The 17,205-nt window shown below is 39.3% G+C and overlaps 1 protein-coding gene and 1 long non-coding RNA gene across 2 annotated transcripts; both read left to right on the top strand.

Moving 5' to 3' along the window:
* Positions 1 to 14,015: 14,015 nt before the first annotated feature.
* LOC133927949 (uncharacterized) lies at positions 14,016 to 14,470 on the top strand. Its single transcript, XR_009911406.1, has 2 exons — positions 14,016 to 14,070; positions 14,180 to 14,470. It is a non-coding gene; the product is annotated as an uncharacterized LOC133927949 (long non-coding RNA).
* Positions 14,471 to 16,030: 1,560 nt separating this feature from the next.
* On the top strand, positions 16,031 to 16,948 carry LOC133929628 (uncharacterized). Its single transcript, XM_062376423.1, has one exon. It carries the CDS (start codon positions 16,031 to 16,033, stop codon positions 16,946 to 16,948), a length of 918 nt encoding a protein of 305 aa, XP_062232407.1.
* The last annotated feature ends 257 nt before the right edge of the window (positions 16,949 to 17,205 follow it).

The raw sequence follows: 17,205 nt of genomic DNA, 5'->3' as shown, positions 1-17,205 counted from the left end.
TGCTCCACGTGTTCCTCAGCAGAATAGCGTGGTTTAAAGGAAAAATAAAAATTTAGTTCAAATGGCTAGGACGATGCTTGATGAGCATAGGACTCCTAGGAGGTTCTGGGTAGAGGCGATTAGCAAATCTTGTTATATCTCAAATCGGATTTTCTTGTGCTCGATTTTGAATGTGGCTTCTTATGAGTTACGCTTTAGGAGAAAGCCGAAGGTTTCACACTTGAGAGTATTTGGCTATCATTGCTTCATACTAAAGCGTGGCAATCTTGATAAGTTCGAGTCATGTTCTTCCGATGGGCTTTTCTTGGGTTATTTGGTCCATGACTAAGCTTACAGGGTTTATAATCTTGACACTAACACTATCGTGGAGTCCTATGATGTGATCTTTGATGACTTAACCCCTTGTGCTAGCTCTGTTCTTGAGTGTGTAGGTGATCAAGAGATGAGTGAAAGTATCTTTGTAGATGGCAACCTTCTAACTCTAGATGATGATGAAAATGATCCACTACTTCCTGCTATCACACATACTCCCAAGCTGGCTCCTACCTCTTCAACACCGGCAGAGGGTCCTGCAGTCTCTACTTTCACTTCAGCGGCTTTCGAGTCTGCACCAGCAGTGTTTGAGGAGGAGATATTCTCACAGCGTGAGGCCCCTAAACACATTCAACAGAAACACCCTCCACAAATGATGATCGGTGATCTCAATGAAAGGGTACCAAGGTCTAAATCTACTCAACATGATTTTATAGATTCTGCATTTGTTACTTCTTTTGAGCCCTATGATGTTGGACACGCACTTTTTGATTCAAATTGGGTCAATGCCATGCATGAAGAACTTGAGAATTTTGAGAGAAACTAAGTTTGGGTCCTTGTAGAACCACCCCCAAATATCCATACCATAGGCACCAAATGGGTTTTCAAGAACAAGCAGGTGGAGGATGAGTCGGTAGTAAGAAACAAAGCTCGAATTGTGGCCCATGGTTTCACACAGATAGAGGGGGTCAATTTTGGATTGACCTTTGCACCAGTAACTAGATTAGAAGCCATTATGATCCTCCTTGTATTTTCAGCATTCAAGGGTTTCAAGTTGTATCAAATAGATGTCAAAAGTGCCTTCCTAAATTGGTTCATAGAGAAAGAGGTCTATGTCAAACAACCCCCTGGTTTTGAGCACCCTAAATACTCACATAGAGAATACAAGTTTCAGAAGGCTTTGTATGGGTTTAAGCAAGAGCCTACGGCTTGGTATGATAAGCTTAAGACATTGTTGTTAGAGCATGGGTATGTGATGGGGTTGGTGGATAAAAACTTGTTTACCTTGTCAATGACTTCCTACTTGTTCAGATATATGTGGATGATATCATTTTTGGTGGCTCTTCTTATGCTCTTAGTGGCCAAGTTTGCAGAAATTATGAGCAAGGAATTTGAGATGTCGATGATAGGTGAGTTCAACTTCTTCCTTAGGCTTCAAATCAAGCAATCCAAGTAAGGTACATTCATCCACCAGACGAAGTACACAAAGGATCTACTGAAGAAGTTTGACATGAGCAATACAAAGCCTTTGGCGACACCAATGGCCACCTTGACCGCACTTGATCTGGATGAAGATGGTGAGGCAGTAGACCAACGAAAGTACAGGAGCATGATTAGCTTCCTCCTGTACCTGACGGTGACAAGACCCGACATTCACTTCGCCCTCTGCTTGTGTGCTCGCTTCCAAGCATCACCAAGGATATCTCACTGTCAAGCGGTGAAGCGCATCTTAAGGTATCTCAAGTACACCCTTGAATATGGTCTTTGATTTCTGCATCTTCTTCGCTATCTCTTCGAGGTTTTTCTGATGTAGACCTTGCTGGTTGTAGGATTGATAAAAAGAGCACCTCGGGTACTTATCATTTCTTGGGTACCTCTCTTGTTTGTTGGTTTTCTCGCAAGCAGTTTAGTGTTGCCCAGTCCATTGCTGAGGCAGAATATGTTGCTGCCACTAGTTGTTGTTCTCAGATCTTGTGGATGGTTGAGAGTGTGCCACTTTTGTGTGACAACACTAGTGCCATAAGCTTAGACAATAACCCAGTCCAGTAGTCCAGAACCAAACACATAGATGTGAGATTCCATTTTCTGTGAGACCATAATGAGAATGGAGACATTGACATGCGTTACATAGATACCCATCACCAGCTTGCAGATATCTTTACTATCTTCTAGATGCAACTAGGTTTGTTTTTCTTAGGGGAGAGCTTGGAGTGTGTTATCCCTATGGCATCGTGTGAGGGGGAGTTCTTGAATTCTAATAAAAAAATAAAAATGTAACGAGCATTGTACTTTATACATGCATGACATTTGAAGCCATGATTATGCTACAAGGTTATTGCACCTTCATATCTACACATGTAGTTGTGTAGTTTGAGTCATGACTTCTTAATTTGAATGAAAACTTAAATTAAATCTTATCATGGTCAAACTTTCTCGACTGCTTTGATCTTTTCTAAAATGAGCTGAAAGTAAATTATCAAAGTTATGTACTCAATGCTAAAAAATAGTTGATAGGCAAAAGATTAAGGAAATATATATTGTCACACTTCTTCTTTACAATACTGTTTATCATTGTACTTTGATATTTAATTGAAAGAAGTTATGTATGACCGAAACCATTGATCTTAAGCTTCTAATTATCCTTTTGACATAGGCTTGGCATGATTGAAAAGTAAGACTGATGATGCATATAATTTCTTGCAAATGAATTTTATCTTATATGTTTTTAAGCAATGAATCAGTTGTTTCAACCATAATGAAGTGTTAAAGTTTTAATGTTTTCTAAGATTGAAGTAGTTGAGTTTGAGAGACCATGCCTTGCAAATAAATTGTTAAGTATACTTGATGAATCATGCTTACCTCTACATTTTTACATGTGTAGACGGGTTGGTGCAATTATTTTTTAAAGCATGGCTTGGTCGAGTTTTCTCTTCAAATGTGGATGAGTTATGATGCTCGATATATATATATATATATATATATATATATATATATATATATATATATATATATATATATATATATAATCTTTTGATTTTTTGATGAATCTATTGTCAACAAGGGGGGAGAGTGTTTAGTGTTTGGGCTTTGGCTTTGGTTTCAGGTGGCTTGGGCATTTGCAATCCATCTTATGCTAAGTGATCTTATTCTTGCTTTTTTTTGGCTTTTGATCATTTAGATATGGCAATTAGTTTGTGCTCCAACTCATTCTTTGATTTTCATGTATGTTGTCAATGGACTCATCAAGGGAGAGATTGAGAAACCAAGTGGATATGTACATTGTATGTTGTCAATGGACTCTTCAAGGGAGAGATTGAGAAACCAAGTGGATATGTATATTGATTTATATGTGATGAGTCATTGACAACATAGTCAATGGGACTAACATGTTTGTCAAGTATATACTTTAGTTGGTGTCAAGGATGCAACACATGAAAAAGCCACCAAAACCGAGACAAATATTAGTTTGAATTGAATGAGTTCAGAAGAAATTGCACTTACTGGATGATCCGGTAATCAGAATATTATACTCACCGAAGTGTTTTTGACATAGAAGAGAAAATTGAAGAACACACCGGATGGTCCGACGTTGGAGTGATATGAACACCGGAGCATTTTACAAGAGAACTGAAATTCTTTAGAGGATGAACTTTGAACTCATCGGATGGTCTGGTGCTTGAAACTGTGTACGTTGGAACATCCGATGTTCACGTTGACTTTGTGTGCTTGATGTGTAGGTGATGGATGCAACTTGACAATCGGCGGCGGGATGATCGAGGCTAAGCGGGGTGCTTGGTGTCGGACGATCAAGGAGATCGGGTAGAGTCTAGGGTGATCCGAGCTGTATACATGGAAAGAAAGTAAAGCATGAGAAGATGGATGAAGACGGCGTGTTGATAGAGTCAAGCGGGAGGAGATCGCTAGACAAAGTACATGTGTCATCATCAAGAAGGTTACTTGGAAAACCAGAAATCTAGGTTACTTGGGGAGCAAGAAATCTAGAAAACTTGGAATGTAAGGAAGCTCCTAAGGTCTGTAAATATGGGGGGAGTGAGGTGAGAGCCTCTTCGAGCAAGCCATTTAAGAGTTGAGTTCTAGGGTTTTAGAAGAGAAAGAGAGAAGTGCTTAGCTTATATCTTAGGTGAGAGCTTTGTATGCAAAACTACTTCCTAATCTGCCGAAAATAGGGTGTTCATCTGCAAGTAATGGATATTGTGTTTATTCTTACGCTTGTGTTCATCTACTTCTAGTTTCCCTCTCTTGACTCCCTTGCATATTCGTATTTTTTTCTGTTTCATTGTGATTTTCGTTTTTATTGGAGAGCTGAATTTTTCCATCGGGTTAAAGTTGTTCTTCTTGTTGTTAGAGGGATAAAAATCATCTATAAGTTAGTCTTGAACCATCTCTTACTTCTAAATCCATCAACCTAGAGAGTTTCTTCACCTAGTGTCTAGTTCTTTGGATTTGAGTGTTCCCTCATCAAGTTGCAAGTTTTTGTAAGCTATGACACTTGGAATGAATTTTCATGAAACCTAGAGTTCAGATCCATCCGTTGCAACTATGTTCTTTTTAAAGATGTTTGGTGTGATTTGTTCTTGTTTCTCTCAGTTTGTTGCTTCCGCTTTTTATGTTTGAGACGTGTTAGGTAAAGAATTAGAATAAACCATCCACAATTTTGGTGAGCCTCATATTCACCCCTCTCTAGTCACTTACCTCGATCCTGCACCACCAATTTGCTGGACTTCAGAAGGCCTTCGCAGTTTGTAATAGCTATCAGCTTATCACCGATCTTGAAAAGACTCAGAAAGGCCTTGATAGTAACATAGACCAATGCTCTTCAAAAGTAAGCATCGGAATCATCTGGTCCCTTGGGTAATTTTTCCAATCAAATGATCAGTGAGCATTGGAATCATATGTCCCTTGTTCGACGAGTTTCCAATCAAATGACCAGCTGCTGCATTTTAGCGATGTTGAGCCATTAATGACTGGCTGTTGACAAATTTGCAGGAGAAGCAAACTGGTATTCTTGGGTTGAAGCATCTACATTCTTCCGAATCCCAATGCCAACAAAACGCATTGTGACCATGAATGTGACAGAAGGGCATCAGGCACATGGCATAGTCTAATGCCCTGCTGCAACCGCTGTGCTCATATCTGTTCAACACCAAAAAATTTCTGAATATCTGCTGGTGGACCAACATCTCAAATCTCCACCAACCAAAATGAGTTTCTAGTTATTGCTGCCTTATAACAGTGCTGGACCAAGTTCAGATGCTTCTTTGAATAGTAGAAGAGTTGAAGTGGTTTAATTGTAACCACCTTGCGGCAGCAATTCATTCCTTCTGTTCATGTCTTATTTTTAGCTGCCTTTAAATTATTGTGATTTTGGGGATTTTAATTTCATTATTAAAACAAGTCGATTATCACTGTGTTTCATGTTGTCTCAAACATTCAATAAAAATACATACATTGCTCAAAAATTTGCCCAAGTTAGCCGGGTTGACAGAAAACTGTCCGGGTCAGACGGCTTTTCCCAGATCAATTGCAACTCAAATCCAATATAGGAATCGAGCCGGGACCCGGCCAGTAGCAAAGTTGTCCGAGGTTGTTTTCGTCCAACCGATGGTAAAGACAAGACTGACACATGGATCAGAACACCTTTCTGGTGAAACTGGGATGTGGCCAGTTATTCAATTGACATTTCACTAATTCACTTTGATAAAAATTCATTGTTGATTTCGATATGCTCCAGAAGCAGTAAAATGAAGGAGTAATGTTACCACGTTAATCACTACTACTTAAAAATAGTAGTAGTGGTTCTCGTATCCTCTGCATCCTACCCTCTCCACGTTTTGCCCCGTAGTTTTTATATCTCTACTCCTTTAAACCGACACTTTCGTCGTGCGTCGTCGGGCCAAAAAAAACCTAAAAGCCCGTCGGGCCCAACGCTCATGCCAAAACTTCATTCTTCGAGACCCCCGAGCCGCAGCAGCCGTCCGCTAGCCCTATCACGCTCAAGCTACCGCCTACCGATCTCCTCGCGCCGCAGCCGGCCGCCGGCCATCCCATGGATGCACCGGAATCGCCCCGCGTCCCCTTCCGGTTGCAGCTACCACGCACGCCACCTGCGTCGTCTGCGCGCCATGGCCGCCGCGTTCTCCCGCTTCTCCCCCTCGATTTGCCTGTCGCAATGTCGATCCCGGCCCTCCTTCTCCCCCTCGCAACGCCAGTTTTCGCTTGTGGTCCTCGACGGCGGGGCGGTCCAAGCAAGGAGATGGTGGTTTGGTCAATAACCACCATGCACACAGCACGTCTCAAGCTCATGTAGCAACTGCTCGTCTCCGTAGCAACTGCCGAACCATATACAGTACAAAAAGGTTTGTCTGCTCCTTCCATTCTGCAATACCTGAATGCACTCTTACACATGTTCCCACTCTGCTACTAGCCGTGGAGGGTAGGCCGCCGGGGAATAGAAAAGAGTCACCGAGGGGAGAAGGGTAGCGAACGATTTCTTCCACTCTGTGATTGGTACGATTGCGTGCTCCTACATTTCCCCCCTTCTCTGGTTCGCACTTCTTACTTTCTGTGATTGGTCAATAGCTTGCTCCTTCATTGTTCCCCTTCTCCGGTTAGCAATTCATAATTTCTATGATGTAATTTCATATTTTCATTCATGAGATGGGAGTAATTGGTACTGCTATACGGCATTGCATTTCTTTTCCAGATTCAGATTTCATTTCTTGTAGTTGATTTTGAATAAGAATGTGAGAAATTAATTCATGTCGATGTTCATTTTACATGCAAGTCCCCCTTCAAAAGTCTGGATAGCTTGAATGGCTAATAAAATATCGAAATAATTACAAAACAAAAACATATATTGTTGCGTCTATGAAGATCATTCGAAACCAATCACAATATATGCAAGTACGAAAACAGAAGAAGCACTTTTGTTGGCTTTACAACGAAATGGTATGTGCTGCAACCACTTCTGTGCATTAAGAACTGTTCTTTCTGTGCCTTACAGCATGTAAAGGTTGCTTGACTTGGATTATCAAAATTGACAAGTATGCTAATTTATTGGACATGTTTTTTTTAACTGTTTTTGTGTTCCTTCTTGAACATGTGTATAAGAACAGCCATCTTCATCAAGCTTCGATGCAAATTTGAGTCATTTAATATTAGTGTTGCTGTCTGATGACCTATGGTAACAATTTTTCATCAACAAGTAGGATCTTCAAATGATATTTCATATTATTGCTGATGCTTTCCAGTGTTCCTCACACCATGCATTTAACCCGCTATACCTTCTATGACCATATAGGAAATCACACTTTATTGCTGATGTTTTCAGTAGTGACTTGGGACACGATTTCAGTAAAGTGACTTGATGTTAGGATTTCCAAAAGGATAAGCAGATTTGATGGTAATAATAATAAGTGTATGCTACAAGTCTATCTGATCCTCAAGACTCAAAATCAAATGGTAAAGTTCATGCAACAAAAACCAAATTTAAGCTTGGCTGCCAGTCTGGTAGATTGGAGAAGTGCTGATTAATGTGGACTATCAGTAACAACCAAATTCATGCAACAAAAACCAAAATTTACAATTTATTTGAGATCAATAGTTGTTTGGACTTTGGAATATACTCATACGGGTTGCTTTGGTAACAAAATATTTTTGTATTTTGCCAATGTTAGGACATTGAACATTTAGAAATCAGAACAAGTAGACAATAAAATCATATATTATGACAACGTTGCCATATCAGTAAGCATACGTGATCATCAGGAGGTGATCATCATCCTACAGTCTGAATCGTGAATAACAGTGGTGATCTAGACAGCTGAGAAAGCATCAAGGCAGTGCTTGTGACAAGGTTGAGTTAGAATCAGGTGGATGCATACCTTGAGACAGCTAAAATTGTCAGCAGCCCTTGACCAATAAATTGTAAGAGGAGCTGAAGCGTTGCTGCAGAGAATGGCTAAAGTTGTCAACAACCTTTTTTCAGCAAGTCTATTAGCACCCAAAAATAAGCAAGTCTGATTATATTAATATCACAAATTAAAGATTGTTGTAAGGAAAGTGAATTTTGTACAAACTCGGTTCACTGTTACCATATCATTATGAAACTAACATCATAATTATTACCTCACTTTGCTTCATATATTTTCTAACAGAAAACAGATGGGAAAGCAATTCTAAGAGAATACAGCATCTAGGGTATCACATTCCAGAAGTATTGAGGGGAAAAAGACTCGGTATACAATCGTTCAAAATTATCTTAGTTCAAACTTGGTAGTAACATCATAATTATTACCTCACTTTGCTTCATATATTTTCTAACAGAAAACAGATGGGAAAGCAATTCTAAGAGAAAACAGCATCTAGGGTATCACATTCCAGAAGTATTGAGGGGAAAAAGACTCATTATACAATTGTCCAAAATTATCTTAGTTCAAACTTGGTAGTACAGTACAACCAAGTAACCAACTGAACTTCGTTGTACATCTCAGATGAGCTCTGACATACAAGAATTACTTTAAAATGTAATGGCAGCTATCCTGGAACTTACAAAGAAGAAATCTAATAGGAAGAGAGGAATTTAAATTTCATGAAAAAGTGCAATAGCTAAGGAGAGAGATGGAAATACAGCATGATCCTGACGATTGCAGCTTGTAAGTTAAAAATTTTCATCACCTCAAAGGAAACCTCAAAGACTCAGAAAAAAATGAATGGCATTGCAGAGTATATAAGCCAATTCTTTCATGTGAATGGCAAGTATGTTAACCCAATTATAATCAATTGTAGAACATGTTAACCAATTCAAAGCATGACAAGGATGAAGAACAAGACATGTAACAACAGAGCATCCTCTTTTTGAAGCTAACTAAGATAGGCAACAATTCACACCATTATGCTTTGAGATTACTGATGATATATATATATATATATATATATATATAATTAGCTAAACTAAAAGAATTTGACTTACCTCTTGAGCTCAATGGTTCATGTAATGTCCCACTCTACTTGCTACAAATTATTTCTTCTTCTTTCCTCAATTCTGCCAAAAAGATATGCATTCTCATAATCTCGGCATCCTCATGGGCATCTTAGCTAAAACTGGTTGCAATGTTTATACATGCATCTTAGCTAAAATAGGCTGTAAGCTTTTTACATCTAAACATTACAATAGAACCAGTCTAGAAGAGAACTGAATAGAGACTCAGAGTTAAGTTTCAAACTAAAAACATGGCATTATTGATCGTCTAGAAGAGAAAGGAGTAGAGATTATTTGAGACAAGATATATGATACAGAAAATCTCAGCGCATTTGGATGATCTAGTTAGAATTTTAATGAAATTACAATTCAGTCCCTCATATGTTTAGTTAAACAAAAGTATTAGGTGCTGCTTAAGATGGGGGAAACTTCAAGATCTTCATAGACGCAGCAATATATGCTTTTGTTCTGTAATTATTTCGAGATTTTATTAGACATTCAAGCTATCCAGACTTTTGAAGGGGGACTTGCATGTAAAATGAACATTGACATGAATTAATTTCTCACATTCTTATTCAGAATCAACTACAAGAAATGAAATCTGAATTTGGAAAAGAAATGCAATGCCGTATAGCAGTACCAATTACTCCCATCTCATGAATTTTAATGAAACTACAATTCAGTCCCTCATATGTTCAGTTAAACAAAAGTATTAGCTGCTGCTTAAGATGGGAGAAAATTCAAGATCTTCATAGACGCAGCAATATATGCTTTTGTTTTGTAATTATTTCGAGATTTTATTAGACATTCAAGCTATCCAGACTTTTGAAGGGGGACTTGCATGTAAAATGAACATCGACATGAATTAATTTCTCACATTCTTATTCAAAATCAACTACAAGAAATGAAATCTGAATCTGGAAAAGAAATGCAATGCCGTATAGCAGTACCAATTACTCCCATCTCATGAATGAAAATATGAAATTACATCATAGAAATTATGAATTGCTAACCGGAGAAGGGGAACAATGAAGGAGCAAGCTATTGACCAATCACAGAAAGTAAGAAGTGCGAACCAGAGAAGGGGGGAAATGTAGGAGCACGCAATCGTACCAATCACAGAGTGGAAGAAATCGTTCGCTACCCTTCTCCCCTCGGTGACTCTTTTCTATTCCCCGGCGGCCTACCCTCCACGGCTAGTAGCAGAGTGGGAACATGTGTAAGAGTGCATTCAGGTATTGCAGAATGGAAGGAGCGGACAAACCTTTTTGTACTTCATATGGTTCGATGGTTGCTATGGAGACGAGCAGTTGCTGCATGAGCTTGAGACGTGCTGTGTGAATGGTGGTTATTGACCAAACCACCATCTCCTTGCTTGGACCGCCCCGCCGTCGAGGACCACAAGCGAAAACTGGCGTTGCGAGGGGGAGAAGGAGGGCCAGGATCGACATTGCGACGGGCAAATCGAGGGGGAGAAGGGGGAGAACGTGGCGGCCATGGCGCGCAGACGACGCAGGTGGCGTGCGTGGTAGCTGCAACCGGAAGGGGACGCGGGGCGATTCCGGCGCATCCGTGGGATGGCCGGCGGTCGGCTGCGGCACGAGGAGATCGGTAGGCGGTAGCTCGAGTGTGATAGGGCTAGCGGACGGCTGCTACGGCTCGGGGGTCTCGAGGAATGAAGTTTTGGTGTGAGCGTTGGGCCCGATGGGCTTTTAGGTTTTTTTTGGGCCCGACGATGCACGACGAAAGTGTCAGTTTAAAGGAGTGGAGATATAAGAATGTGAGCATTTCATACATGCATACCTCATTCTGTTGAAAGTGTGATTTCCTATATGGTCATAGAAGGTATAGCGGGTTAAATGCATGGTGTGAGGAACACTGGAAAGTATCAGCAATAATATGAAATATCATTTGAAGATCCTACTGGTTGATGAAATTATCCGGTGCTTCTATTTCCAATTATATATTTTTTTTGTTCCCATATTGTGTATGATTTAAAGTTCTTTAATGCCATAGCAGTTCTTCTCAGACCTGTAAATGTGGACATGAGCTTATTTGCAATGTTTCTGCTGCATTGCTACTAACTGGGTCTCATTGCTACTATATGGTCAACCATTCATCACCTTAAATCAAATGGCTCATGTTGATAGTTAAACCAAATCGCTAACATATACACATACACTAATAATATTAGATATGTTTTGGAACTGTTGCAACACACGGACACCGATGAGTTTGAATCTAAGTCCAAGTCTCGCTCATACAAACAATGTGTCTTCATTATCTCAAGCTTAAGCTTTTTCCTCCTCTCAGCTCCTAAAATTGATACAAAACAGTTTCAAGCTTTGGCCTTTTCAAGGCTATATGGCAGTGCATTTATTCATGCGTGCAAGAGATATAAAAAGATCACTCAAATTTAATCTATGAAAAGATCACTCAAATTTAATCTATGACAATCTTCTCTACAATGTGTGAGCATATGTACAATGTGTGTCAGTTGGTTTTTTAGAGAGACATTGAGACTTTCTGTCCAACCAAATAGATTTTAACACTTTTTCACTTTCCAGAGTCATCAACTTATACTGCTAGCTCAATGGCGCCAGTTAATGTTACCCGAAAGAGAACTTACGCAGACTTTTCCCATCGTCCAGTGGTTTCTAGGTGAGTTTAAATTCACCGGTCAAATTTAAACTAAATGATTTGTTAAAAAATAAAGCTAAAATATATTTTTATGATACAGATTCAAATTATTCGATGACATTGAAATTTTGGACTTGGAGACATCATGGAGTGTTGTTGTTATGATAGATGTCAAGTTCCCTGTCCAGCCTCGTTATCGTGATAGCCAATACTTTATCCTCATGGATACCTGTGTAAGTCGCTTGTATTAATTGATTCATATAGAGAATAACAATCGTGTTATAAAAAAGTTTCATCACTACATAACATTGGTTGTTATTGAATTTTAAAGGGGTCCAAAATGGAAGCAATTGCATCGAACAACAACGTTGAAAGATTCAATGCTTTACTCGCTGAAGGATGTGTTTATACCCTACATGAAGTGAGATTCGATCCTAACTGGGAGGAGGCGTTGCAATTTCGGAATATTGGACATCAATATGAGTGTGTCTTGAACAATCGCACTAGGGTTGAGACGTATACCATGCCTATTCAGTTTCCGCTCTACCCAAAGCACCTTATGCCATTCCCTGAAGTGTATCGACGTCCTAATAAGACTTTTGTGGGTAAGTTTCAATCTTTCCATTTTAGACTTATAAAAAAAGCAAAGAAAAATTGAATTTATACAAAAAACCTGACCAAGAATAATGGTGCAGACATAGCTGGAGTAGTTGTGCATTGGGCGCCAATTGAGCATATTGGTTGTAGCCTCTATAGAGAGGTCACACTCATGGACACAAGGTACCTTTGAGTTATGTTAGTAATAAAAGGTGCATCAAGATAAAAAAAATGCTATAACACAATATGCAGAAAATAACTATAAGTTTTCTATGTTTAAAGGTGCAACCTGATTGTTGTTGGGGTTTGATCCCACCATTTGACCCGACATGAGCGTAGTTGGTCATTGGCAAATGCTAACAATGACATAGTCTTGTTAACTATGCTTCAAAGTAACAGGAGATACGGTAATTAGTTTCTTATTAACCAAGGCATACTTAAACATTATACTTGTTGAGTTACTTCATTAACAACAAATTTTCAAAACAGGGTGCTTGGAGACTTCAGAGCATACAACTTTTAAATTCAACCCAAGTCATTGCGCTACACGTGCACTGCAGAGTGAGTATTTCTAACACCATCAAGAAAAGTCAATACGTGCACAAATATTCTCACTAAGAAATTAAGAAAAATATACAATTTCATCAAATATTAATTGAAATAATCCTATTCGGACATGCAGGCGTGTGAGGATCAGTGATCACATGATCTATGGATCTCCGTTTCGTTAATAGATTTCTTGAGAATAGATGGGTGTATCTAGCAACCGTGGTTTGAGTGTGATGGCTACAAGTACTAACAGTTCTTAGAAGACTACTATGGCTAGATATTATTCACACATGTTAATGTGTTTATCGGTTATCAAGTTTTTAGTTTCATTGTGATGTTTGTGTTGTTTAAGTAATTATACCAATGGATACTGGCAGCTACCTTTCTCATTATGGTGTTTTTATGTCTGTAATATATCCTACTACCTTTCTCATTATGGTGTTTTTATGTCTGTAATATATCCTATACATTTGTAATGATGTCTTGTCATTATGGTGTTTTTATATGCTTGTAATATATCTTATTTCTAGAATACTTTTCAATGGATGTGTATGTGGGACTGAAATTAAAAAGTGCTTTGAGATGGTCCAAAGTATTATGTGATTTCTATAAAATTTTAATGTGGCAAAATATATTTAAAAAGGCATACATTTTGTAACAAGAGGATGCTGCTAATGGCTTGATGATATTTTGAAACAAGTGCAAATTTAATAACTGCACAAGATTCAATATTTTAGTCGTTTATATGAAGCATGACAGTAGTCAATGTAAGCAGATGCTCTTTGGTTCACAATTCTATCATTTCTTGAGCCATGTACTTTCTGCAAAAACTCATCTTTGTTACCCTCCTACCTCTCTGTTTTTTCCTATAACATGTTTTTTATGTGCAATAATTTTGTTGTGTCTATCCAGCTTCTGTGTTATACCTTCCAATATAATCGTATTGCAGAAAATCAGATTAGTAATTCTTCTTTCATGTGAAAATTCTCGATGCATAACTTACTCTTTAATATGCCATACCTAATAAATAAACAATTAAGCAGAACTAAGTGGAAAAAAAAACAGAAGTATGTAATTTAATATTTTCTGTTTATAGCCTAATGAATCTAGCACTGTAAGATACGTATATACCTTATTTTCTGAACTATTAAATTGTCAAATAATATATTCATATTTAGGTATATCACATTACCAACAAATTGCTAAAATGTCGGAAGACCGAAACCAGTCAAGAAGAAAAGGAAAAGAAGGTATACATTTTAACACGACTAATTGTAATGTTAGCTATATAGCCCATGCTACAACGTTAAACTAATAATAAAAACATATGTGCTACTCTCATTTTAATTTTTTTTATAGTTATAGATGGACACCGCACAAGAAAGAGGTCTCGCAACAACTATATGCCACATAGCTCTTCTGGAATTTCTATTCAAGAACCATCCTATGCTTCATGTGATAGTTCATCAAATGATGAAGATGGGACACATCGACTACCATCCTCATTTTTTATTCCTACACAAAGTACCCTCACATCAGAGGGGCTATTACGAGGCGAAGGCTCTAATGGTACAAGCTTATGTATGAATTGTAGTAATGCTACTAGCTTAAATAACCTTTCATGTAATTTGATTAACGAAACATTGTATACCTTTGAATATGTGGGAAACATAACCTTGATTTCATGGCAAATCCAGCCATTGCTACACTAGAGCAGCAACGACAAACACAGTCAGAACAAACAAACACTCGTTGGAGGACAGTAGACCGTGCAGAAGCAAGGCAACAACGTGATAGAGCATGCCGTGCAAGCATGACGCCCGAGCAAGTTGCAAGCAGACGGACTTGTGCTAGGCAACGTTATGCAAATATGACACCTGAGCAAAGGCATGCAAGGCGAGATAAACAAAACCAACGACGAAGCACTCCCCGTGCAAATTATGTCATGGGTACAAATATTACCGATGCAACAAATGGCTCTGTGGTTGGCTCCAACAATATTGATACAACAGAACCTATCTATCAGAACCTACTAGATATCACTCATATGTTGAAACCTCAGCCAGACTGTCAACATTGTGGTGCGAGGAGGTTCGAATATGAGTCATTGGGATTTTGTTGCAAGGATGGGAAGTCAAACTGGAGATGCCAGAACCACCTGAAGAGCTTCGACTACTGTACACAAGTGGGGATCCTGAATCACAACATTTTCGGGACAGCATTAGATTTTTCAATGGTCATTTCTCATTCACCACACTCTATTGTGATTATGACAAGGAACTCGCAAATGCAAGAGATGGAGTGTACACATTTAAAGCTCATGGACAAATGTACCACAATATACACTCATTCGGACAACGAGATGATGACCCGAGCCATTTGTAACTATACTTCTATGATGATGATCCTTCCTTATCACATCGTTTTCGACGCGCCCGAGATGAAACATATAGAGCAAGAGATAGGAGTGTTATTAGAAGTTTGGTTGGCATCCTAAGAGACAACCCCTACTCTGAAACATTCAGGAGTCTAGGACAAGTTGAAGACATGGACGAATATCGTATTGTGCTAAACATTGAATACAAATTGGACTAGAGAGTATATAACATGCTATTAACATCAGAGGTGGCTGCTGTGTGGGTCGAGGGGAGCGAGTTGCACAAACATTTTGATCGCAGCATAACTCTCTTTGCTAATAATGACACATATTATTCAATCAGACCTCATCATGGGTGCTATGACCCTTTGTCATATCCTCTCCTTTTCCCAAGGGGGGAGCTCGGTTGGCATCCAGAGATACCAAAACAAGGTGTTGATATTAGACATCTTCGAAGGTCTCAGTCCGTAAATCCCGACAACCCAGGTTAGTTAAGTGATATATATAGTTGCATTATTACATCCATTTTCTCATGGTACTTATCAATCTTCTACTAATTAACTGATCACGTCTACTCTTTTCTTGATAGACACTAATAGCACATTGTGCGTCACGATGCGTGAATATTATTGCTACAAGTTCCAAATGCGCCGTGGAATGTTCAACACCATCTTGCATGGGAAGCGCCTATTCCTGCAATTTCAGTTGATACCTATATAAAGCTTGAAGCATCGCGTCTGAACTATATTTTGCACAACCAATCAAGAATACGTGCAGATCTTTACTAGGGCTTAGTGGATAGTGTATCTGCAGGGGAGAATCGAGCGAGTGCAATGGGCAAAAGATGGGTCCTTCCAGCGTCATTTATTGGTGGCCTGAGGGATATGAGACGACGATACATGGATGCTATGGCCTTGGTGCAGAAGTACGGTAAACCAGACATCTTCCTCACCATGACTTGCAACCCTAACTGGGAAGAAATACTAAGGGAGCTTGAACCTGGCCAGACACCACAAGACCGTCCTGATCTTGTGGTGCGAGTATTTAGAGCCAAATTAGATGATCTCAAGTTTCAGCTCTTTCATAATCACATCCTTGGTGTTGTTGCAGCGCATGTCCATGTCATCGAGTTCCAAAAAAGGGGTCTACCGCATGTACACTTCCTCCTTATCATGAAGTCAGGTTATAAGCTTACATGTCCAGAACAGTACAACACTGTCATTTCTGCAGAGATTCTAACCAAGGAAAGGTATCCTGAGCTTCATGACATGGTTGTCAGACACATGATGCATGGTCCCTGTGGTTCGTTAAATCCTGGTAATGTATGTATGAAGAATCAAAATCGCACATGCAAGAGCTATTATCCACGCCAGTTTACTGACATAACTCTCCAAGGCAAGGACTCTTACCCCATCTACAGAAGACGGGATGATATGCAGAAGGTGCATGTAAAAGGGCATGTCTTGGACAACAGATGGGTTGTGCCATATAATCCTAAGCTACTACAGAGGTATGACTGCCACATCAACGCCGAGGTTTGCTCAAGCATTAAGGCTATCAAGTACCTTTACAAATACATCTACAAGGGTCATGACAGGGCATCTGTTTCTATCAATGATGCCAGTGGTAATCAGGAGATTAATGAGATCGATGATTACAGGGAAGCTAGATGGGTAGCCCCGCAGGAGGCATTGTGGAGAATCTTTGCCTTCGATCTTAGTGGGATCTCCCCCCCAGTGCTCCAGCTGTAACTTCATCTCCCTGGCATGCATCTCGTGTCCTACAGGGATAACGCGGATGTACGTCAGGTTTTGGACCAACAAGGTGCCTCTGAGACCATGTTAACTTGGTATTTTAAGGCAAATTGTGAGTTCCCGTGGGCACGAAGCATACTATATAAGGAATTCCCAGAATATGCAGTTTGGAACCCTACATTAAAGAAATAGAAGAAGAGAAAACAATGCACACAGGTTGGAAGGATCATCTCAGCGCATCCTGCGGAGGGAGA

This window comes from Phragmites australis, chromosome 9 (assembly GCF_958298935.1).
Source record: "Phragmites australis chromosome 9, lpPhrAust1.1, whole genome shotgun sequence".
NCBI lineage: Eukaryota > Viridiplantae > Streptophyta > Magnoliopsida > Poales > Poaceae > Phragmites > Phragmites australis.
The sequence above is the reverse complement of the archived record's forward strand: the minus strand, read 5'-3'. Positions and strand labels throughout refer to the sequence as shown.

Bases quoted from the DNA above. Each gene is read 5' to 3' on its own strand.
- LOC133929628 (XM_062376423.1), top strand. From the start codon at position 16,031: ATGGGCAAAAGATGGGTCCTTCCAGCGTCATTTATTGGTGGCCTGAGG.